Here is a 26,485-nt window from a genome sequence, read left to right as displayed (position 1 = left end):
CGAGCAGCCGCTCCGACTTTACTTATTTATGAAGAGCAGGACAGCACGAAAGATGTCTAAAAAGATTGATTTAAGCCCAATACGTATGGTCCCTCATTGAGGGGGAATTATCCAATTGTTTATCTGGCCAATTAAAGGTCTATCCCCCCCTTATGGTCGGTACAAAATACCCAATTCTAGTCTGTTTCGTGCTATTCCTGCTCCCCAAGCCATATTACCTGTTCCCTCTAGGCTAAAAAGGGAAATCAAAAACAGAAAACACAACATTTTAGGTCCCTCTATTCGGGGGTGAATCCCCCTCGGTGTGTACTTCATTTCCACGGCCCAATGTGGGGTCTCACCCCTTTCGGGGTGTTAGCCCCTTCTTATAGGCCCTTCCCGGGCATATGGAGCCCCAGGGAGTCTTTGTATCCCTGCAACTCCAGCCAGTCCGGCACCACTACAGGGGGGGTTCCGAGAAATGTAAAAAGACCCGGTAGTTGATCCGGCCACCGTAGAATGTAAGAACTATCTTTTTTAACCACAATTAAATGGAAAGGGTGGCCCCAATGGTATTTGGCCCCAGCGTTCTGTATGGTTTCCAAAACTGGTTTTAAGGTTGCTCTCATCCTAAGTGTCTGTCTTGATAGGTCCGGTAACAGCCGTATTGTTGAACCTTCATAATCAAGTGGGCCTTTTCTCCATGCGTTTTTCATAATTCTTTCCTTAATTGAAAAGTAATGGATCCTTATAAGGACGTCCTGGGGAAAGTCTGTTCCCATGCTTCTGGGGGCTTTAACCCGATGGACTCGGTCTATTTCTATCTCCTCATTTTGAGTGGTTTCTAAGAATATATTTAATATAGCCATTACTTTAGTTTTTAAATCTGGGCCTTGCACTGCGTCCGTTAACCCCCGAAGGCGTATATTGTTCCTTCTGTTTCTGTTCTCCCCATCGTCTTGTTGGAGTTTCAAGATCAGTAATTGCCTAGCAAAATTTTTATGTGTGTCTTCCATATGAACCACTCTAGCATTTAAAGCGTTTGTCTCCACTTCCACCGTTTCTATTTTTTTAGACATTGCATCCATCTGTCCTTTAAGAGAATTGATTTCTTGTGTCAATGCCAGGACAATTGAGGATGCCATTTCCGACATGTCCTGTTTTGTGGGTATAGCTGCCAATAAGTCTTTCAACTCCACGTTTAAACTGTCCTGTGTTCGGGAGTTTTGGGGGGTAGGGGAGTCAGTTCTCTGCGTGTTTTTGTCCGTCCCTTGCTGATTGAGATTCCCTAATGGGATTTCAGCAGGTTCCCGTTGATTACTGCCAGTTTTTTTTGAGGCATTTATATTAGCCGACCCCGAGCGTGTCTGTGCCATTTTGGAATAAGAAACACTTTCTTCTTGTGTGGGGGGGGTTCGAATAAAGTACTGAGAAATGTCTGTATGTCTCACCGGCGTGTTAACAGCCGCTCTCTCCCCTTCCCCACTCATAGACCAGAATACAGCTTTTGTCCACCCAGTGTATTGCTTCGGCTGTTTTCTCAGGAGTCAGTTCCCCCTTTTAGAGAAATATTATTTTAAGGAAATTCACTTACAGTTCCGAAGTGATGTCTGGGGCTGCTTCTGATCACCTTGGCATCAGACTCTCCTCTAACTAGGTACGGCTCGCTGCGGACCTCCAGGGATCGATTCGGCTCTGTGTTTAACAGCAGGGCGATACGGATCCCGGGTTGCTCCTTTGGCTCACCAGGCTGTCTGACTCCCGCTCTCTCCCCTCACTCTTCTGGATTGAGCAACTGCTGTGTCCTGTAGGGAACGCCGGCTTCTTTCCCCAGAGCGGCCGCTCACCAGCGCACACGGAGCCCCGCCACGAGTTGTCTCACGGCGCCATATCCTCAGCCACGCCCCTTACAGGGAGGATCGTGGGGAACATTTGTTAATTGATTTACTTTTAATAGGCAAGGCCTGGCACCTCATCCACCTTCAGCTCACAGTCACCGATGTCAATGACCAGTCTCCGCAGTGGACGATGGAGCCGTTTCCGTACCTGGCGGCCGTGTCGCCTCTGGCCCCGGCAGGGACTTGTGTTTACAGACTACATGCAACTGACAAGGATGAAGGATCCAATGGAGAAGTGGAGTACTTCCTTCTGGAAGGTAACAGACCATTGTATCATGGCGATGGACAGCACAGTTCATTCAGTAGCAGAGCGTGGAAATCTCCCTTAGGACACTTTCACACTGATGCTCTTTGGTGCAGCTTAGGGCCCTTTCACGCCAATGTGCTTTTGATGCATTCTCTTTGACTAACAATGGAAGGTACCTTCTGGTGCGTTTTGAAATACTGCACCAAAGGTGCAGCATGCAAGACTTTTTAAAGTGTGGGGCACCTGCAGTTTGTACAGTTACATAGGATTTCATGGGGAATAGTTTTCATGCACTTTTGTTACCCTGGAAAAGTGCTGCAAAAGCACACCAGTGTGAATGGGGCCTTACAGTTGCAACCAGAACAGGAATACAGGAAAAACCTTCAAATAGGAAAACTAGTTCTGGTGACAACTGTCCAAGAGGGGGTTTACCTTCACTTTTGGAGAGATTTCCTCACACTTCCTGTTGTATCACCAAGGACAGGGCGTATAGGGAATCTCCCCAATGTGGCACAGAAGGAGGTTACAGGTACAGCCCTTTCAACTCCCTGATCTCAGTCTTTTGGGCTTAAAAGGCTTAGTCTATGTTTGTGCAGCCCTTGGACCCCAACAGTCTCTATAGGTATGACTCTAGTTCCCTGGTGCCCAACCTTTAACCCTATGGCACTTGTTGTGTGGCCCTTGGATCCCAACAGTCTATTGGTAAGACTCCACTTCCCTGGTGCCCAACCTGTAACCCTTTGGTACTTGTTGTGTGTCCTGTGGAGCCCAACAGTCTGTTGATAGGACTTTTCTTCCCTGGTGCCCAACCTGTAGCCCTTTGGTACTTTTGGGTACTTGTTGTATGGCCCTTGAACCCCAAATGTCTATAGATAGGACTCCTACTTCACTGATGCCCAACCTGCAACCCTTTGGTACTTGTTGTGTGGCCCTTGGAACCCAAAATTCCATTGGTAGGACTCTACTTCCCTGGTGCCCAACCTGTAACCCTTTGGTACTTGTTGTGTGTCCTGTGGAGCCCAACAGTCTGTTGATAGGACTTTTCTTCACTGGTGACCAACCTGTAACCCTTTGGTACTTTTTGGTACTTGTTGTATGGCCCTTGGACCCCAAAAGTCTATTGATAGGACTCCTACTTCGCTGATGCCCAACCTGTAACTCTTTGGTACTTGTTGTGTGGCCCATGGACCCCAACAGTCTGATAGGACTTTTCTTCACTGTTGCCCAACCTGTAACCCTTTGGTACTTTTTGGTACTTGTTGTATGGCCCTTGAACCCCAAAAGTCTAAAGATAGGACTCCTACTTCCCTGGTGCCCAACCTGTAACCCTTTTGTACTTGTGCAGCCCTTGGACCCCACATGACAACGGGGAGGGAAAGGCTTCTCCAAGGAACATATGGCTACTAATTAATTAGCAAGAAAACTCCATGTGCAATTGTGGCATGTATTTGTATTCAAGTATCATTAACATTAACACCTTCTATGTTCTATGTTACTCAAGATGGCCACGGCCAGAAATAATAGGGGGTGTTTTTCAAAGTTATTTCTCACCAAAACAAAGCATGGAGACATAGGGGGATGGGGGAGTTTACTCTGAATAATAAAAATTAATGATATAGATTTTTTGGTTTGTAGTGCTCAGATGCAGAGAAGAGATGCTTTAAGGACCAGGCCTTTTTCTAACATTTGTTGTTTTACAAGTTTAAATCTGTATTTTTTGCTAGAAAATTACATAGAACCCCCAAACATTATATATATATATATATATATATATATATATATTTATTTATTTATTATTATTTTTTTCAGAGACCCTAGATAATAAAATGGCGGTCATTGTAATATTTTATGTCTCACAGTATTTGCACAGCGGTGTTTCAAATGCAATTTTTTGGCGAAAACACACTTTTATTCATTAAAAAAAAAAACAGTAAAGTTAGCCCAATTTTTTTGTATAATGTGAAAGATGATGTTACGCCGGGTAAATAGATATTTAACATGTCATGCTTCACATGGAATGGCAACAAACTCAGGTATTTAAAAATTGCCATAGGTGACCCTTTAAAAATTTGTACAGATTACCAGTTATAGTTACAGAGAAGGTCTAGGGCTAGAATTATTGCTCTCACTCTAACGATGGCGGCGATACCTCACATGTGGCGTTTAAAAACCGTTTACATATGTGGGCGCAACTTATGTATGCGTTCCCCTCTGCATGCAAGCTCAGGACAGGGCGCTTTAATTTTTTTTTTCTTATTTATTTAACTTTTTATTTTTTATTTTGACACTGTCCCTTTTAAAAAAAATTTTTTTTTGATCACTTTTTTTTTTCCTATTACAGGAATGTAAACATCCCTTGTAATAGAAGGTCCTCTTTATTGTGAGATCTGGGGTCAAAAGGACCTCAGATCTCATATTTAGACTTAAAAGCAAAAAGGCCCTTTAAGGCCTAGAGGTGGAAAAAATATTCAGACAAATTTCAAATTTTTCATTATTTAGAGATTCGGATATATACGACTGGGGGGACATCATTATGGCACCTCCTTAACCACTTTACCACCGGAGGATTTTGCTGTCCAGGCCACTTTTTGTGATTCGGCGCTGTGCGACTTTAACTGACAATTGCGCGGTCGTGCGATGCCGTACCCAAACGAAATTTATGTCCTTTTTTCCCCACAAATAGAGCTTTCTTTTGGTGGTATTTGATCACCTGTGCGATTTTTGACTTTTTGGGCTATAAACAAAAAAAGAGCGTTTATTTTGAAAAAATAACAATATTTTTAACATTTTTTTATATGAAATTCCTCCCAAAAAATATGTAAAAATCACATTTTTTTTCAATTTTTGGCCAATTTGTTTTCTGCTACCTATGTTTGGTAAAAAAAATCACAATAAGCATATTTTGATTGGTTTGTGCAAAAGTTATTGCGTTTACTAACTAAGGGAAAGATTTTTGTCATTTTTGGTGGGTTTTTTTTTAACGAGTAATGGCGGCGATCTGCGATTTTTTTTTTGCGGGACTGCGACATTGCGGCGGACAGATCGTACCCTTGACTGACATTTTTGACACTTTTGGGGGTACCAGTGACATTACTGCAGTAATCAGTGCTATACATATGCACTGTTACTGTAAAAATGACACTGGCAGGGAAGGGGTTAATTTTATTGGAGAGGGAGGGGTTAATGTATGCCTGGTGCTTACTAACGTTTGGGGGGGGGAGGTGACTGAGTGAGTCAGGGACAGATCGGATGTTCAGCTATGCTGAACACTCCGATCTGTCACTCCCTGTCACTTAGGAGATCCGCCCGCTCTGTTTACACAGGCGGGCGGATCTCCAAACTAGATTCCCCAACGATCGGGCGATGGCCGCCGCTCCTCCCCTGGCCCGACTCCCACTGTGAATGAAAACAGCGGGAGCGCACCTCCGGCGGCGCGCGAGCGCCGCCTACAGGGGGAGGAGTCCAGCGACGTAGGTCTACGTCGTTGGACGATAATGAGCCACTGTGCTGCAGTAGAGGCACAGTGGCCAGAGGTAAAGTGGTTAAACAAAAACAAAAAAATAAAGGAAAGTTCCACTTTACCTGCTAAAAAAATGTAAGTAGCAAAGAGCTAAGCCCAAGGTATAGTACCAAGTAGAAAAGTATAAAAAAGGAAATAGTACAATGATGTCCTAATCAGGGCTGGCCCAAGACATTGTGCTGCCTGGGTCCAAGAATGAAATGCTGCCGCCCCCCCCCCCCCCCCAAAAAAAAAATTAAAATTACGCCCAACAAAAGGCCCCCACATCCATTATTTGATATAAATATAACATTTTGGAAAATATTATATATGCTGTTATCTTCTTCCATAACTCACCACCGGACCGGTCCACCAAACACCCCCTGCCTGTCCTCAGTCCTCCTGTCACTCCTGTGTCTGCCGCGCCCACCGCCCTAGAAGTTCCAGCCTGCCCTGCGTGAGATGGAGTGCGCTGATGTCTGACGTCATTGCGCACACAGCAATCACGTGTGGGACGTTCCCCAGAGGAGACGCTCCGCCTCCTCATACTCATCAGTTTGTACTACGGGCGGCAGTATGAGATGGGAAAATGCCACCCATAATGTGCCGAAAACTGATGATCCACAAAACTGCTGGAAAAATAATCTTGGAAGTCAATTTACTGCCCCTCTTCAAGTGCTGCCTGGGTCCAATGGAAGGGCCGGCCCTGGTCCTAATCATTCATGTCAGCACCACATCCCAATAATGAAATGGAACACAAAAAAGGAAGAGAAGACGGGACTTTAACAGTGCGGACTACCCACTCAGAGTAGCTAAAAAACACAGTTTATAAAATGATTCCTTTATTCATTCACAATAACAATATATAATATATATATATATATATATATATATATATATATATATATTCCTGAGTCACAGAAACAGTCCTTGTGACCGAGAATAGTATTGCACATAATAAAACCAGGTACATAAATATACCCTCAGACTATAGAAGTTCAAACCCTCCCACAGATCTGCTGTATCAAACAGTATGACCAATATGGATGGAGGAGGGCAAGAGAGTCATCCCGACACGTTTCGCCTTCATGGCTTCCTCAGGGGTACTTGGTAAAGAGGGTTAAAATGGGTGACTGTAATAAAACAAAAAGAAAAACAATTCTAATTTTTACAATTTGATCACTTACATAGCTGAATAATGGTCTCAGAGGGAATTGCTCCACCTTAGATAGTCAGGTGGTCTTCTAAAATTCCAAAGGGAGTGGAGCTGATGTGTGTCCAGGCCCTGAATGCGTTTAGCTTTTATGGCTTCCTCAGGGGTACTTAGTAATGAGGGTTCAGATGGGTGACTGTAATGAAACAAAAAGAAAAAAAACATTCTAATACAAGGTGAACCAAATACTACATTTGCCAATAATTTTATACAATTTGATCACCTACATAGCTGAATAATGGTCTCAGAGGGAATTGCTCCACCTCAGATAGTCAGGTGGTCTTCTAAAGTTCCAAAGGGAGTGGAGCAGATGTGTGTCCAGGCCCCGGACGCATTTCGCTTTTATGGCTTCCTCAGGGAACTTAGTAATGAGGGTTCAAATGGGTGACTGTAATAAAACAAAAAGAAAAACCATTCTAATACAATGTGAACCAAATACTACATTAGCCATTAATTTTTATACAATTTGAAATTTGATTACTTACATAGCTGAATAATGGTCTCAGAGGGAATTGCTCCACCTTAGATAGTCAGGTGGTCTCCTAAAGCTCCGAAGGGAGTGGAGCAGATGTCTGTCCAGACCCCAAATGGGGGAAACCCAACTAAGGGTACACGGTGTCCGATCCAATAGCAGGGGAGGGAGATGCTTGGCCTAACCTTAGCAAAAACAGGCCTCAATTTCAAATGTGCTGTGTAAATGCATCCAAAGAAGAAGAAATACAAGATGGAAAAAAGGGGGATCAATATACCAATAGGGCAACCAGATGTATAGCTCAGGTTACTAATACACACATAAAACCTTCATGGGCCTACCTTATTTCCAAAATTTTGCGCCAGAACTCAATTATTTCTGCCCACGCCAGGGACACCAGTCCTTTCAGTGCCTAAAAAGACAAACCAGAGAGATAGGGCATATGAACATCCCATTCCAAATACTCTGCTTCTTCCAAAAGCAAGGGGGGGAGTAATCCCGAGTTCCATCCATATCCCATCCTATGTTAACTTTTAAATATCCACAAATAGCCACAAATCCCCTCTGAGTCTCCAGTGGCAGCTCCTTCTATGCAAGTCCCTTTAAAAGTATAAAAAACAAATGCACCCATCACATCTAGGGGCTGGTATGCTGCAATATATGACATTACTGGTTTTTGCGGGTTTAGATAACACTTTAATGAGTGGGGAATATGATGTCTTTGTCATCTTTCATCCAGGTGGAGGAGACAGGTTTACGGTGGACAGAAGCTCTGGCTGCATACTGACCACAGACAAGAGCTTGGAGGAGGATGCGGAGTACCGGCTGACGGTGGAAGCCGCTGATAGACCAGGAAAGAGAAGTCCTGCGGTCACTGTCTCAGTGGTTGCTGGTGTCCGACCTCCGCAGTTCAGAAATGCGTCATACACTGTCTACATTCCAGAGAACACACCCACAGGACAAGTGTAAGTCATCTACATGTATAAATTCTTGATCCATGTTAGTCAACCCTTACCAGAAGTTAAACTGAGTTTTCCTAAATTTCTGTTGTAGTGTACAGAAAAACGGCTCCTGTCCGCACGTTGTAAACCTGATGTGAATGAAAATGGCTTCAGCTTTGTCCTCCACCCATAGTGGAACTCCCTCTAACGCATTTCGCCCATGTGGGGCTTAATCAGAGAGGCTTCTCTGATGAAGCCCCTCATGGGTGAAACACGTTAAAGGGGTTTCTTTTAAAGGTGGGGATAAAGCTGGAGCCATTTTCATTCAAATCAGGTTTAGAATGTGTCGAGACTGTATGCAGATGGACGCCATTTTCCTGCAGTCCCAGAGAGAGCTTGATGAACTTGAACTCATTCCCAACCAGCACCAGCTAGCAGTGTAACCAGCCGGCTGTGATAGAAATCTGGGGCATGTGGGCGGTACTGTTTTTCTTGATTTTGGTGACCACAAAGGAAGTGTGGGGAAACCCCCCCCCCCAACCTTGACACAGACATCACTGAAAATTAGACAGGGGCCCTAACACTTCCCATTTTATCCAAAATATATATATAAAAAAAACCTCATACTCTAACATTAAAGTAAAACTCCAGCTCTGTCTGGTTTTCTCCACCCGGCCAGTGGGGATGCTGCCCCCCCCCCCTAAAATACCCTAGACTTACCTTCATCTTCTTTCAAGGGGCAGGGGACAGGAAGCTAGGGACAGAATAGGAGCTCGGTGAGGGTATGTAGAACCTGTCACAGCTGTAGCAATTACCAAAACTCTCTGCTGATTGGAGAGCTCCAGCCTTGACTTTTACTAGACCTTAGCAGAGAGACCACTGCTTCCACAAACACAACAAGGGTTCTTCTCTGCAGCATGCTTGCAAGGGACATGCTTTTCTAGTCTGTGGCTGCATTCTAAGACTTTGTACCGCATTTATTTTGATGTACCTGGAAGGTATTAAGTTGATTTAGGCTGAATGCTTTAACCACATTTCCTTATTCCAGACTGGGGACGGTGTCGGCACTGTCCTACCAGAACAGGACATTAAGCTACAGTTTGGTCTCCAACCCTCACAATTTGTTCACCATTCACCACATGAGCGGGGAGATATCGATGACGAAGAGTATGGATTATGAGACTGAACCCCACCAGTTTCTGCTCCTGGTGAGAGCAAGTGAAGACCACCAATCCCTGACCAGCACTGCCGAGGTAGGCACAGAATGTATGCTAGGTATTATGGGCACAGAAATGCTATTGGCCAATCACATTCTGTATTTTGGATGTTCTCTTCCCATATTCCCTTCCTTTGAGGTCCCATTTCCTTTTGTGGTGCTGTTACTGGCACTTATGAGCGACATAACTTAGGGGGCCATTTATAGAAAATGTGTTAAACGAATGTGGCAAGCATTCGCCCATCTTTGAAGAATTCTGGCCGTATTTGTGTTATTACAGTGATTTCCTATGATCGTCATCTCCATCTAGTGGCCATAATGCTGTATTTTTTTCTTATTGAGGTATTTCAGAAACAGTAGCAATTTATGGTCTCTAGATGGAGCTGATGATCATAGGAAGCCGCTTAGAAAAATATGGCCAGAGTTCACAATTACACAGTACCCCCTCCCCCATACTACCACCATCATTACACAGGACCCCCTCCCCCATACTACCGCCATCATTACACGGGATCCCCTCCCTCCACAGACCCCTGCATTGCCCCCCTATATTGCACCTTGATAGTGTCCAGAGGGTGTCAGGCACAACCCACCAACCCTCCGGTGAAGAAGTTTTTCAGTGAGGCGATGGTCTGCAGCTCGTCGGACATGGCGAGGGATAGGGGTCTGTGTGACTGTGCCCAGGACTGATAGGCCCACTCCCATGACAAGGTTGACCTTACCAAGCTGGCCAATCACTGCACAGGCTGCAGATATAACCTAGTTACATAATTAGATTGAAAAAAGTCCATCTAGTTCAACCACTAAAAAAAAAAAAAAAAAAAAAAAATCATAACACCCAACCAATCCCCAGCACCCCCAACATTCAATTCTGACCTCAACTCCTGAGTGATAGCCAAATCCTCTTATCAAGCTTTTGCAGGCAGCTCAGCCCAAGCAATGACTGGGCCTGGGGCAGCTGCCCCTTTTGCCTCACATTAAAGAAGTCCCTGCTTCTATCTTCTGAGAAGTTCCACTATGTCCTATTGAAGCCGGATGGTCCTACACATTATATAGCCTATGTGGCCATTATGAACTTTCCAGCTTGGACTGGCTTGGTTTGCGCTGTAACGGATATTTTTTTTATTGTAATTCATCAGTTTTTGTGATTTTGAACATGCCAGGTGGAAGCTAAAATCAGGCTAACAGAGGGCGTAGATGCTCTGCTAGATGTTGGACGGGAGGGGGAGGGACTTAGCTGGAGGCAGAGGGGTAGAGGTAGGTGTCACCAGCATAATGATGTTCTCACTAGTAGTGCCGGGACAAGGTCATCTAGAGCCCAGGGCAAAGATGCTAAACTGCACCCCAGTCCTCTCTACCACAACCCCCCAATCATCCGTATTAGCACAAATTCTCCCCTCCCCCCCCCCCAACAAAATTTCCCCCTGCACAATTCCGCCCCCACCATATCACCTCTTCTAGCAAAAAAAAACAGAATCCCCTCTCCTAGCACAAATCCTCTCCCACCCCCTCCCACCACAGATCCCTCTAAATCACCACTCCTAGCACACACACACCCAAAAATATCACCTCCTAGAGCAATTCTAGAAAAATCCCCCCTAAATTTATTTATATATATATATATATATATATATATGTGTGTGTGTGCATATATATATATAGATATATATATATATATATATATATATATATATATATATATATATATACTGTATGTGTATATATATATATATATATATATATATATATATATATATATATATATACACATACATATACCCCTATACAGAAGTTCAGATATCATGCCTGCCTCCAAAGACGCACAAAAAACGCCCAATAAACGCCTGCAACAAAAACGCCCAGGTGATCCCTGCGCTACTAAAACTTAGAAACATAGAATGTGTCGGCAGATAAGAACCATTTGGCCCATCTAGTCTGCCCAATATATCTGAATCCTATGAATAGTCCCTGGCCCTATCTTATATGAAGGATAGCCTTATGCCTATCCCATGCATGCTTAAACTCCTTCACTGTATTTGCAGCTACCACTTCTGCAGGAAGGTTATTCCATGCATCCACTACTCTCTCAGTAAAGTAATACTTCCTCATATTACTTTTAAACCTTTGCCCCTCTAATTTAAAACTGTGTCCTCTTGTGGTAGTTTTTCTTCTTTTAAATATGCTCTCCTCCTTTACCGAGTTGATTCCCTTTATGTATTTAAAAGTTTCTATCATATCCCCTCTGTCTCTTCTTTCTTCCAAGCTATACATGTTAAGGTCCTTTAACCTTTCCTGGTAAGTTTTTTCCTGCAATCCATGTACTAGTTTAGTAGCTCTTCTCTGAACTCTCTCTAGAGTATCTATATCCTTCTGGAGATATGGCCTCCAGTACTGCGCACAATACTCCAAGTGAGGTCTCACCAGTGTTCTGTACAGCGGCATAAGCACTTCTCTCTTTCTACTGCTTATACCTCTCCCTATACATCCAAGCATTCTGCTGGCATTTCGTGCTGCTCTATTACATTGTCTTCCCACCTTTAAGTCTTCTGAAATAATTACTCCTAAATCCCTTTCCTCAGATACTGAGGTCAGGACTGTGTCAAATATTCTATATTCTGCCCTTGGGTTTTTACGTCCCAGGTGCATTATCTTGCACTTATCCACATTAAATTTCAGTTGCCAGAGTTCTGACCATTTTTCTAGTTTTCCTAAATCCTTTTCCATTTGGCGTTTCCCTCCAGGAACATCAACCCTGTTACATATCTTTGTGTCATCAGCAAAAAGACAAACCTTACCATCGAGGCCTTTTGCAATATCACTTATGAAGATATTAAACAAAATTGGTCCCAGTACAGATCCCTGAGGTACCCCACTGGTAACATGACCTTGTTCTGAATGTTCTCCATTGACTACAACCCTCTGTTGTCTGTCACTCAGCCACTGCCTAATCCACTCAACAATATGGGAGTCCATGCTCAATGACTGCAGTTTATTGATAAGTCTTCTATGTGGGACAGTGTCAAAAGCCTTACTAAAATCTAGATATGCAATGTCTACTGCACCTCCACCGTCTATTATTTTAGTCACCCAGTCAAAAAAGTCTATAAGATTTGTTTGACATGATCTCTTCTAAGATAACTTCTAAGAAATATGATTTTTTTTCTGGTTCTGGACATGCTACAGAGCTGAAACTTCACAGGTACACTTTGTAGACCCCCCAGACACTAAATCCAAAGAAATCTCATTTTTTTTTTCAATAATTTTTTTAATAATTGGCTCTCTATCAAAAACGACAATTTTTTGCGTGATTAATAGTCCCTGGGGCATGACCCAGAACCCTAGGCACTTTTTAGGGGCATTTATTGGGTTTTAGGGCTTGAAAAAGTTTTTTTTTGTTTCCATAGTGGGGTCACCCTGGCATAGCAGAGTCAGTTCACCCTAAACTACATTACGGTCACCCTGACATGGAAGAGTTCGGTCACCCTGGCATAGCAGAGTCAGTTCACCCTAAACTACACTACGGTCACCCTGACACCTAAAACTTTCCCTACAAAAACTAGATTATTAAATCTAACTATAGTGGTATATAGTACCCTAACTACACTGCATATCCCTTTCCTCACACCAATAATTGCAAAATGACACTGGAGCAACACAAATGCTTCCACTCTCTTCCACAGCCCCTGTATTACAGTGCTAGAGTTTTGGCGGAGCTATGTTATATACTGGGGGGCGTATTCACTCCTCATTGGGCTCTGGACCCTGTAGTCACTCCAATCACATTTTACTGATGTTTTTGGGCCAATCATGGGTTTTTAAAGCCCAGTTCCTGTCCCATTGCATTTTGGGCATTTCTGGTGGCCGGATTCCGAACTTTTACCGCAAAAGGTTCGGAATTTGGCCGAATTTCGAACAGCCAATGTTCGGGTCGAACCGTTGGTCGACCCGAACCATTCGATCATCCCTAGTTGTCACCTTTCTTGAGCTATAAGAGCAATAAGAGACTTGCGTTGCTTAAAAAAAAAACAAATAAATCAATTGCCAAATAAAACAGTCCTCACGTAGCAAAGTTGTCCTTTAAGTCACGCAGCTCTTCCCAGAGACGCGGCCAGTCTGTGACGATGCCGGGGCCTTGTAGTTTCTGGCACGTACACGCACGGAGGGAGCCGCTTTATGACCCTATCACAGCGCTGACGTGCGAGCAGATGCTTTATTGTCCTGTTTTCCGGCAGCAGGCGCTCACTGATTCATTTTTATATCAAGATATTAGTGTCCGGTTTATTGCGCTCTGCTGGAACTCTTCCGCATTTAATGGAAATGTCTTGCAGGTTGCGGTGGTGATTACAGACGTAAATGATTGCGCCCCCGAATTCCAACAGACTATCTACAGCAAGGAAGGTGTCCCTGAGACCGTGCCGCCGACATCCACCCTGCTGCAAGGTTAGTAACATCTGGCTGAGCTAACGAGGAGACATAAATTCTCCGACAAAGACGCCGCGCAGAAAAACACGGCTCACATACTTACCCCAGCCGCGAGGATCAAAGAGGAACTCCGGAAAAAGTTCAAATGAAGGAGATGCTGGATGCATTTTTATATTTTAATTCTTATCAGTTATTGCGGAAAATACTGAAGCCAATATACACGTAGGCCTGAAGTAAGCTGAGGTTTCAAATCCCCAAAATGTACACAATAACCACGTAATACAAAAAAAAAAAAAAAAAAATGGATTTTTAGGGCACCAAAAAAAAAAAAACTACAATTTTAATCAATCAATTTTATTAAATATGACATAAATCATGATAAAAGCAAGGCTGATATAGAAGATTTTTTTTTTTACACCAATATTTGCTATCACATTAGATAGCTGCTGTGCGTGTGTGGGCATAATGTGTCTCAGCTAGAAATGTGCAGTTTGTTTCGTTCCGAATCTAAATTCAGACAAAATTGTTTGGGAATTTGGATGTATCCGATTTTCAGATAATGACTTTAAGCTAATCTGAAATAGCGAAACAAAATTTTAGACGAAATTTGAACCAAACTCAAATCAAATTCGAAATGTTTTTGAATTTGATTCAAATCGTTTTGGAATTTGATTCGAATTCAAATTTCTGAATAGATTAACATAAAACAGAAAATAAAGGACTAGAATAGAAAAATAGAAAAAAAAAACAAAACAGGAAAATAAAAGAATAAAATAGAAAAAAACAATAGAATAGAATGGAATACAATATAACCATCTTCCAAAATTCCAATTTTGAATAGAATATATTTGAATTCGAATGGAATTCAAATGGGGTTCAATTTGACTGAATTAAAAAAATTTGAATCTAATTCGAATAAACGAAACAAATTCAGAAAAGGAATTGAATGGATTTAACTAAACAAATTTATGTAAATAACGAAACAAAACGATACTTAACAATTTTTTTTTGTTCTACATGTGTCTAGTCTCAGCACCAAGCAGTATATAAATACACAAAACTGAAATTGATAAAAAAAGTTACATTTTATTGAAAACACATTTTAAAAAAGCTCACATCAAATATAAAAACTGGCTAACTCAGCAATAATCTACATAAAATAGAAATGGTTACATATATTTTTCAGCATTGCATATAATCCATGGTAATTAAGCTCTTACACATATATTTTGACGTGTTTGACGAGACAGCACTTCCCCAGGAGATGTAGGAACTCATATATAATTCCACTAAGGTATCCTAAAAAAACACAAACTGGATACTAATCCAAGCAGTCAAAAATAATGCAACCAAAACAAGCACAAAAAATAAATGGCAATTAGTCCACACCATCGTGACCAGGAGTTGTGAACAGGACCAGACCGACCATGGAAGATCACATAGACCTCGTGGGAGAAGGCGGCGGAGTCTATGTGATCTTACCTGGTCAGTCTGCTCCCGCTCACAACTCCTGGTCAGGACGGTGTGGACAAGTTGTGAGACAGCGAAGCTCGTATATAATTCCACTAAGGTATCCTAGAAAAAAATCACCAACTGGATACTAATCCAAGCAGTCAAAAATAATGTAACCAAAACAAGTACAAAAAATGTATGCCAACTAGTCCACACTGTCCTGACCGGGAGTTGTGAGCGGGACCAGACCGACCATGGATGATCACATAGACCTCGTGGCAGAAGGCAGTGGAGTCTATGTGATCTTCCTTGGTCAGTCTGCTCCCGCTCACGACTTCTGGTTAGGATGGTGTGAACTAGTTGACATATATTTTTGCACTGGATTTCGTTACATTATTTTTGACTGCTTGGATTATTATTATCCAGTTTGTGCTTTTTTTGGATACCTTAGAATTATATTTAAGTTCTTACATCTCCTGATGAAGTGAATGCTGTCTCACGAAATGCATCAAGAGATATGCAAGAACTTGGTTACTATGAATCGTGCAATGCTGAAAAATATATGTAACCATTTCTATTCTATGTACATTATTGCTGAGTTATTGCGTTTTTATATTTGATGTGACCTTTTATTAGGATATGTATTTTCATTAACCACTTAAGCCCCAGCCCTATTTCGGACACTTTTTGTTCACAAGTTAAAACCAGTATTTTTTCCTACAAAACTACTTAGAACCCCCAAACATTATATATATTTTTTTAGCAAAGACTCTGGAGAATAAAATGTCGGTCATTGCAATATTTTTTGTCACGCGGTATTTGCGCAGCGGTCTTTAAAACGCCATTTTTTTGGAAAAACTTTGAAAAATCACATTTCACTGCATTTAAAAAATACTAAACAGTAAAGTTAGCCCATTTTTTTTGTATATTGTGAAAGAACATGTCACGCCGAGTAAATAGATATCCAACATGTTATGGTTTAAAATTGCGCCCCCCCGTGGGATGGCTAAACTACGGTCAATAGAGATCTCAATAGGCGACGCTTTAAATTGATTTAACGGTTACCAGTTTAGAGTTCGAGTGTAGCTCTTTTTTATTTATTGCTCACGCTCTGGCGATCGCGGCGATGCCTCACATGTGTGGTTTGAACAGCGATTTCATTTGCCGCTCGACTTCCGTATACGTTTTTTTTTGTGCGCGAGCTAACGGTGACGGGGGCGGCTAAATTTTTTTTTTTTTTCCCATTTATTTTATTTATTTTTTTAACTTTATTACAGTTTTTTTTAAAAAAAAAAATCTGATCACTTTTATTGCTGTCACAAGCAATGTAAACATCCCTTGTGACACCAATATGCAGTGACAGGTACACTTTATGGAGGGATCGAGGGTCTAAAAGACCCTAGACCCCTCCACTACACTTCCCTGTATGCAAAACGCCGAAAACTGCATTTTTGCATACAGCCGTTTTTCAAATTTGCCGCCTTTTGCAGCACAGTAACCCGAAAGTGACGTCATGGACGGCACCTCTGGATTACGTAATCGGAGACCCGATCGAAGCCGTTTCCGGCATTGATCGGGACTCCATCCAGCCGGCGGATGTGCCGGCTAGGTGCTCGGGGCTCCCGGTGGGACGGGAGCCCCGGTAAAAGCCACGGAAGGCGGCGGGAGGGGGGGGGACGTCCCCTCCCGCCCCCCGGGTACCGATCGAGCGGCTCCCGAGGCGCATCGGTCGGTACCGACGGAAAGCCAACCGTCGGCTCTAAACCACGGTACCGGGATGATGCCTCTAGTTAGAGGCATCATCCCGGTATAACCCCGCAAAGTTTACCGACGTAGCCCTACGTCAGTATGCGGTAAGTGGTTAAAATGTAACAATGTTTTATCAATTTTGAATGTGTCTTAAAAAGTCCCCTTGGGCGTTGCACTCTCGGAGGGTACATTCCACCTGGGAGAGGAGAGAAGCACACAGAGCAGCTACGGCTGCCCCTCCCCTCTGATGCCCATTCACAGAAACCTTTACACTTGTATTTTGTGAATGAGTTCACATAATACAAAGGCTTCTGTGAATGGGCAGAAGGAGGGGAGCCAAAAGAATAGCAGTTTCAGTGATTCTGCTCTAGAAAGAATTGAGGCCACAGTGAGCAGCATCTGAGCTCCGGAACATATCTTCTTGGAGCACAATAAACCTGTGCAATGTGAATAATAGAGATACGTCTATGGGGCAGCAGGCACCTCATTAGACTTAATTCAAGGTATCCCTGCAGTTTATCCAAATTAGCTGAATTCCTAAAATTCAGCTTTAATGGATTGCACCCTGGCTGCTATCTCTATACAGGTGGCCCACCTCTGTACTATACAAATGCTCTCCAATGAACGATTAGAATGCATTTCTCTGAGGCACCGCCCACCTTTCTCAAGACCTTTTTTGTTCCTTCCTCCATTTCCAAGCTCCATTGAGTGCCACTGCTTTCTTCTTGGAATTATACGTACACAGTGTACTGTGTGTATATATATATATATATATATATATATATATATATATATATTGTATATGTCAATTATTTCGTCAACTCAACTGCAATATGGATGGCGCCATTATTAAGAGATAAATATATATAAAGAGAGAGAGAAAATGAGAGCGAGAGAGAGAGAGAGAACGAAAGAGAGAGAGAACAAAAGAGAGATAGAGCGAGAGTGAGAACGAGAGAGAGAGATAAAGAGAGAGAGAGAGAACGAGAAAGCGAGAGAGAAAGAGTGAGAACGAGAGAGAGAGAGTTAGAGAGAACGAAGGAGAGAGTGATAGAGAGAGAAAACAAGAATAAGATTGTCATTTTGTACGATTTCTAAAAATTCCAAATTCATAGCATTATTTGATTTGATGTTTTGGCTTCAAAGTTTTCTGAGTAACTGACAAGAATAAAAATAAGGACTTCTTATTTGCTGAATGTTGTTTGTTCCTAGAAGTGAATCAGCCAGACACAGCCAGGCAATTAACATTTTCAGGAGGAGCCAGCGATGGCGGCCCCTGTGTTTCCACAACAGGATGGAGGAATCTCCCTTGCTGGCTTTTGTATTCTGACAGCCAGCTGGGGAGATTCCTCCATCCATTTTTTGCGTTAGTTCATACCAAGAAAATATAAAACATCCAATGTCTTTTCCGGAGGCTCAATGATCTCCCCTTCTTTGGTTCTCAGATAATGCATGCAAACTTAAAGACTCAAAAAAGGTAAAGTCACCAGAGCTAATTGTTTACAGGGTGAACAATGGAATATACCCAACAGCCAATCCTGGTAAAAGTTTGGAGCTGCCGAAACGCGTTGGCATTTCGGCGTTTTCATGGTATGAATTCACACAGAACAAAGTAGATGGGATAGGTGAAGGAATCTCCCCTGCTGGCTATTGTATTCTCACAGCCAACAGGGGAGATTCCTCCATCCGTGTTGTTTTGTGGTATTTAATTCCACGATAACTCAAAACATTGAACATATTTCAGGACTCAAAGATCTCCTTCTTCCTCGGGGTTCAGGTAATGTATCTAGTTAGGAGAACTCAAAAATGGCACAGCCACCAATTGTTGTATACTGTAAGCAATAATCTCTGGCAACTATGTTGTTTTTGAGTCCTCCTAAATACATACAATATCTGAGCCCTGAAGGAGGTGGAGATTTTTGAGTGCCGAAACACGTTGGATGTTTTATTTTTTCTTAGTATGAATTAACTCAAAACAACATGGATGGAGAAATCTCCCCCTGCTCCCACACAGCAAGACTTCCTTTGATGGACACCCAACAATAGCTTAAACCAGGGGTCTCCAAACTTTCTAAGCCAAGGGCCGATTCACTGTCCTTCAGACTTTAGGGGAGCCAGACTGTGGCCAGTGGGAGTATAAAATGTCCTGGCATCCAGTGGGAGTAAACAATGCTCAGTCTTTTGGTGTCAGTGGGAGGAATAGTGCCCCAATGTTGATGTCAGTGGAAGGAATAATGCCCCATCATTGGTGTCAATAAAATGAATTCTGCCCATTGTTGGTGTCAATTAGAGAAAAAGTGCCCCATCAATGGCATCAATGGAAGGAATTCTGCCCCATTGTTGGTGTCAGTGGAAGGAATAGTGGCCCATCTTTGGTATCAATGGAAGGAATTCTGCCCCATTGTTGATGTCAGTGGGAGGAATAGTGCCCCATCCTTGGGTGTCAATGGGAAGAATAGTGCCCCATTGTTGATGTAAGTGGGAGGAATAGTGCCCCATTGTTGGTGCCAATGGGAGGAATAGTGCCCCATCTTTGGGTGTCAATGGGAGGAATAGTGCCCCATTGTTGATGTCAGTGAGAGGAATAGTGGCCCACCTTTGGTATCAATGGAAGGACTTCTGCCCCATTGTTGGTGTCAATGGGAGGAATAGTGCCCCATCCTTGGGTGTCAATGGCAGGAATAGTGCCCCATTGTTGATGTCAGTGGGAGGAATAGTGCCCCATTGTTGATGTCAATGGGAGGAATAGTGCCCCATTGTTGATGTCAGTGGGAGGAATAGTGGCCCATCTTTGGTATCAATGGAAGGAATTGTGCCCCATCGTTGGTGTCAATGGGAGGAATAGTGTACCATCCTTGGGTGTCAATGGCAGGAATAGTGCTCCATCTTTGGGTGTCAATGGGAGGAATAGTGCCCCATCCTTCGGTGTCAATGGGAGGAATAGTGCCCCATTGTTGATGTAAGTGGGAGGAATAGTGGCCCATCTTTGGTTTTAATGGGAGGAATAGTGCCTCATCCTTGGGTGTCAATGGCAGGAATAGTGCCCCATCTTTGGGTGTCAATGTCAGGAATAGTGCCCCATCTTTGTGTGTCAATGGGAGGAATAGTGCCCCATTGTTGGTGTCAATGGAAGGAATAGTGCCCCATTGTTGGTGTCAGTGACAGGAATTAAGTCCCATTTTGGTGTCAGCGAATGGATAAGTGCCCCAAGGGCCAGATAAAGGCAAGCAAAGGGTCGCATCTGGCCCCCGGGCCACAGTTTGGAGCCCACTGGCTTAAACCATAGAAAGACAGAAAAAAGCACCAGACCAAAATCAGATGAACGAGTCCATGGTAATTTTACTGTTTTTACAGGCAACACGTTTCGAAGGGCACAACTCCCCCTTCATGAAGGCTCTCCACATAAGTAAAGCCTCCATCATCTCAAGAAAAAAAAAGTGTGACTTCACAGATGTTTATTAGAACCAGTAATGAACTCTTCGCTGTTCTTGGGTCCATTCAAGTTTAATTCTGCATCGAGCCCTGAAGTGATCGTGGTGTTGCCCCCGAAATGCGTTGGCCGATTTTTACATGACTAACTTTTCACCAAAAATTACTTTTATCTAAATTAATCTTTCATTTAGTGTTGGTCTGGTGCTCCTTTCTGTATTTCCATGGTTTGGGAATACAATAGTTGGCAGGAGAGACTCCACCATCCATATTATTTTCTATTAGTTCATACAAAACCTCCAACACATTTTGGGGGCTCAAAATTATAACCAGGATCGGCTGTTAGGAACATTCCATTGTTCACCCTGCAAACAATTCTCTCATACAATATCTGAGCCCTGAGGAAGGGGGGGAGATCTTTGAACCCCCCAAAATGCACTGGATAAAGGATAATTTTCCACTTGGATCCTTCAGAAAAAGTAGTTTGAAACATCAACTTTTGTCAAGTTGGGTGTTGCTGGAATCGGCCAAAATTTGAGCCGTCTATGGCCAGCTTTAGATCTTCTCACATGTGGAGCCATAAAAAAACTGGGTTCTAACCCTTCATTACTCCAAATAAAAGTCTCGGCTTCACATACAATATAAGAACTCTTTTTCTAAAGGATAAAACCCGACATTATGACACGTCTCATCTTCCATGGCTTCCGCAGGCAGCTCAGAACAAGGGAGGGAGAGCGCAGAGCTGGAAGCGGCGTGTACATAACAAAGGGATAATTATCGGGGCCGCACACAAGCACTCATTTCCCTGATAATGGTGTATCTATGTATCCTGTCCTCTAATTGTTCTCCTGCTCCGGCAATTATTTCCTTTCTTCTCTCTCCGCAGTCATGGCCACTGACTGTGACACCGGCGCCAACGGCGACTTCTCCTACTTCACGCTCAGCCCTGATTTCAGCATCTCCGAGAAGGGTGTCATTAGCCCGGCACGGGGCCTGGACTACGAGCGGCCCGGCCACCTCTATGAGTTCGTCATCCTGGCGGTAGACCGCGGCGATCCGCCCAACACCGGGACGGCCACTGTCAGGATCCGAGTGTCCAACGTCAATGACCAAGCGCCGGAATTTTCCCAAGCAGTGTCAGTCCTCAATGTTCATTATACCCGCAGGATAGATATATTCTGTGATGTCCTCACCTGGACAAATGTTCTATCTTTCTATCTATCTATCTACAATAATATCTATCTATCTATCTATCTATCTATCTATCTATCTATCTATCTATCTATCTATCTATCTACTATAATATCATCTATCTATCTATCTATCTATCTATCTATCTATCTATCTATCTATCTATCTATCTATCTACTATAATATCATCTATCTATCTATCTATCTATCTATCTATCTATCTATCTATCTATCTATCTATCTATGATAATATCATCTATCTATCTATCTATCTATCTATCTATCTATCTATCTATCTATCTATCTATCTATCTATGATAATATCGTCTATCTATCTATCTATCTATCTATCTATCTATCTATCTATCTATCTATCTATGATAATATCATCTATCTATCTATCTATCTATCTATCTATCTATCTATCTATCTATCTATCTATCTATGATAATATCATCTATCTATCTATCTATCTATCTATCTATCTATCTATCTATCTATCTATCTATGATAATATCGTCTATCTATCTATCTATCTATCTATCTATCTATCTATCTATCTATCTATGATAATATCATCTATCTATCTATCTATCTATCTATCTATCTATCTATCTATCTATGATAATATCGTCTATCTATCTATCTATCTATCTATCTATCTATCTATCTATCTATGATAATATCATCTATCTATCTATCTATCTATCTATCTATCTATCTATCTATCTATCTATCTATCTATCTATGATAATATCATCTATCTATCTATCTATCTATCTATCTATCTATCTATCTATCTATCTATCTATCTATCTATCTATCTATGATAATATCGTCTATCTATCTATCTATCTATCTATCTATCTATCTATCTATCTATCTATCTATCTATGATAATATCATCTATCTATCTATCTATCTATCTATCTATCTATCTATCTATCTATCTATCTATGATAATATCGTCTATCTATCTATCTATCTATCTATCTATCTATCTATCTATCTATCTATCTATGATAATATCATCTATCTATCTATCTATCTATCTATCTATCTATCTATCTATCTATCTATCTATCTATCTATCTATGATAATATCATCTATCTATCTATCTATCTATCTATCTATCTATCTATCTATCTATCTATCTATCTATCTATGATAATATCGTCTATCTATCTATCTATCTATCTATCTATCTATCTATCTATCTATCTATCTATCTATCTATCTATGATAATATCATCTATCTATCTATCTATCTATCTATCTATCTATCTATCAAAATAGAGATAGATAGGTAGATAGATAGATAGATAGATAGATAGATAGATAGATAGATAGATAGATAGATAGATAGATAGATAGATAGATAGATAGATAATGGCAAGATTGATAAAACAGAAATGGGTGGATAAAATAGAAGTTTGATGGATAGATAGATAGATAGATAGATAGATAGATAGATAGATAGATAGATAGATAGATAGATAGATAGATAACAGTAGGGTATATAAAATAGAGGAAGATCTATCTATCTATCTATCTATCTATCTATCTATCTATCTATCTATCTATCTATCTATCTATCATGATATCTGCTATCGATTATCTATCTAGATAGATAGCTAGATAGATAGATAGATAGATAGATAAATAGATAGATAGTTAGCAGATATTATCATAGATAGATATGATAACAGTAGGGTAGATAAAAAAGAGGAAGATCTATCTATCTATCTATCTATCTATCTATCTATCTATCTATCTATCTATCTATCTATCAGATAGATAGATGATATTATCATAGATAGATAGATATGATAACAGTAGGGTAGATAAAAAAAGAGGAATATCTATCTTTCTATCTAGATATCTGCTATCTATTATCTAGATAGATAGATAGATAGATAGATAACAGATATTATCATAGATAGATATGATAACAGTAGGGTAGATAAAAAAGAGGAAGATCTATCTATCTATCTATCTATCTATCTATCTATCTATCTATCTATCTATCTATCTATCTATCTATCTATCAAAATAGAGATAGATAGATAGATAGATAGATAGATAGATAGATAGATAAATCGATCAATAGATTATATTATCATAGATAGATAGATAGATAGATAGATAGATAGATAGATAGATAGATAGATAGATAGATCTATCTTCCTCTATTTTATATACCCTACTGTTATCTATCTATCTATCTATCTATCTATCTATCTATCTATCTATCTATCTATCTATCTATCTATCTATCTATCTATCTATCTATCTTTGATAATATAATCTATTGATTGATTTATCTATCTATCTATCTATCTATCTATCTATCTATCTATCTATCTATCTATCTATCTATCTATCTATCTATCTATCTATCTATCTATCTATCATGATATCTGCTATCGATTATCTATCTAGATAGATAGCTAGATAGATAGATAGATAGATAGATAGATAAATAGATAGATAGTTAGCAGATATTATCATAGATAGATATGATAACAGTAGGGTAGATAAAAAAGAGGAAGATCTATCTATCTATCTATCTATCTATCTATCTATCTATCTATCTATCTATCTATCTATCTATCTATCAGATAGATAGATGATATTATCATAGATAGATAGATATGATAACAGTAGGGTAGATAAAAAAAGAGGAATATCTATCTTTCTATCTAGATATCTGCTATCTATTATCTAGATAGATAGATAGATAGATAGATAACAGATATTATCATAGATAGATATGATAACAGTAGGGTAGATAAAAAAGAGGAAGATCTATCTATCTATCTATCTATCTATCTATCTATCTATCTATCTATCTATCTATCTATCTATCTATCTATCTATCTATCTATCTATCAAAATAGAGATAGATAGATAGATAGATAGATAGATAGATAGATAGATAGATAGATAGATAAATCGATCAATAGATTATATTATCATAGATAGATAGATAGATAGATAGATAGATAGATAGATCTATCTTCCTCTATTTTATATACCCTACTGTTATCTATCTATCTATCTATCTATCTATCTATCTATCTATCTATCTATCTATCTATCTATCTATCTATCTATCTATCTATCTATCTCTCTTGTCTCTATCATACATTATTGTATGTATATAAATATGAATAATTCTGCATCCAGCTCCTGTTTCTAGGCCCCCCATAGTAGATGATGCTTCTTCTCTTCTGTACAGAGAACACATCCCCCCCGGACCTAATATTTTTCTTTGTGCCTTTAAGTGTAAAGTTTGTATTTTTACCCTCGATTAGAGCGCAGTTGTCTGTATTTTGCTGCGAGCTCCCTAACCTCCCTCCCCCCTCCCTTCCCCCGGACCCCCTGTCAGCTCCATAGAACACAGCTTGTTACAGACACGATGGTGGCCTATTTTTCCTTAAAATCCTCCTGCATCTTCCGCGGCCCTTCCATGTAATGTCTGAGCCTCCCGTGTCTCTGTGGCTTTTTGTTTTACAGCTTGAAAGCTGTCAGAGCTGGAATCGATTTGCTCGTTAGACTTCAGGCGAAGAGAGTGGCCTCTGGGCTGCAATTTGCTGCTGAGCGGCTGAACGAAATCGCAGTGTTCCCGTTTCCTAATCCACTGCACCGATCCGGGGCTTATATATAGTATATAGTGTCTGTGTGTATATATATATATATAGTAAGGGGGAAGGCTTAGCTGGTATCTGTAGTGGTAAACCATGCATGAGACAAGACACCCAAAAACAGTCCAAGAAGGTTTGTTCTGCGGTTTGATTCAGCAAACAAATACGGTTGTAATGCAGGAGGGATATGTAGAGTAAGTCCATTGAATACAACATATCTGCTCGCCCCAATCAGTAAACTCGGGTCAGTTCCTGACCTGTTCTGCCAGGTAAGATGTGGACCCAGGGATGGAGGCTTTATCATAACCAAAGCTCTACAAAGCATCTGTGCTCCAGAACCCAGTTCAGGATTAATAAGGTGCTTGTAAAGGCTAAAGAGAAAAACCTTCTGTGTCAAACAGCCCCTCTAATACTTACCTGAGCCCCATCTCGATCCAGCGATGTGCATGAGAGCCTCTGGCTCTGCCAGGTCTCTCCCTTCTAATTGGCTGAGACAGCAGTGGTAGTCATTGGCTCCCGCTACTGTCAATGTCAGTGAGCCAATAAGGAGAGAGCAGGGGTGGGGCTAAGCCATGCTTCGCATGTGAATGGAATGGATGTGAATGGACACACAGAGAAGCAGCTTGGGTCAGGTGCCCCCACAGCAACCTGCTTGCTATGGGGACACAAGGCAGGAGGAAGGATCCTGTAGTGTTGTCAGGGGACTCGAGAAGAGGAGGATCCGGTCTGCTCTGTGCAAAACCACTGCACAGAGCAGGTATAAGTGTGACCAGAGCTTTTTTTCTCAGACAATAGGTGCAGGAACTTCCCCCTTCTGAGTCGCCGCCCCCTACCCACCTCTGAGCACTGTATCTTGGCTCAACCCCCTCCCACCTCCCAGTACCGCCCCTTTTAGAGAATACAGAACCAAGTATAATTTTGTGCTACTAAGTAAATTGTATGGAATTTGATAGATCCCATCCCAGCAACAATAGATCCACCACAACAATAGGTCCCCCACACAGCAACAGACCTCCCCCCCCCCCCGCAACAAAATATCACCCTAGCAACTATAGAGCCTCAGCAGCAACAATATATCTCCCAGCAGCAAGCAACAATAGACCCCTCCCTCAACAGAAGATCCCTCCCA

At 41.3% G+C, this 26,485-nt stretch overlaps 1 protein-coding gene across 1 annotated transcript in view; it reads left to right on the top strand.

Annotated features, from left to right (window-relative positions):
• LOC309566059 (neural-cadherin-like) overlaps positions 1–26,485 on the top strand; it is a 214,732-nt gene that overhangs the window by 51,765 nt on the left and 136,482 nt on the right. Inside the window, exons 2-6 of the mRNA XM_082271084.1 lie at positions 1,937–2,134; positions 8,048–8,273; positions 9,298–9,502; positions 13,794–13,905; positions 21,404–21,653. Of these exons, the coding sequence (XP_082127210.1) occupies positions 1,937–2,134; positions 8,048–8,273; positions 9,298–9,502; positions 13,794–13,905; positions 21,404–21,653 (991 nt within the window). The remainder of the gene's footprint in view (positions 1–1,936; positions 2,135–8,047; positions 8,274–9,297; positions 9,503–13,793; positions 13,906–21,403; positions 21,654–26,485) is intronic.

Source organism: Pelophylax lessonae (genome assembly GCF_965119305.1).
Source record: "Pelophylax lessonae genome assembly, chromosome: 10".
NCBI classification, from domain to species: Eukaryota; Metazoa; Chordata; class Amphibia; order Anura; family Ranidae; genus Pelophylax; species Pelophylax lessonae.
The sequence above is the reverse complement of the archived record's forward strand: the minus strand, read 5'-3'. Positions and strand labels throughout refer to the sequence as shown.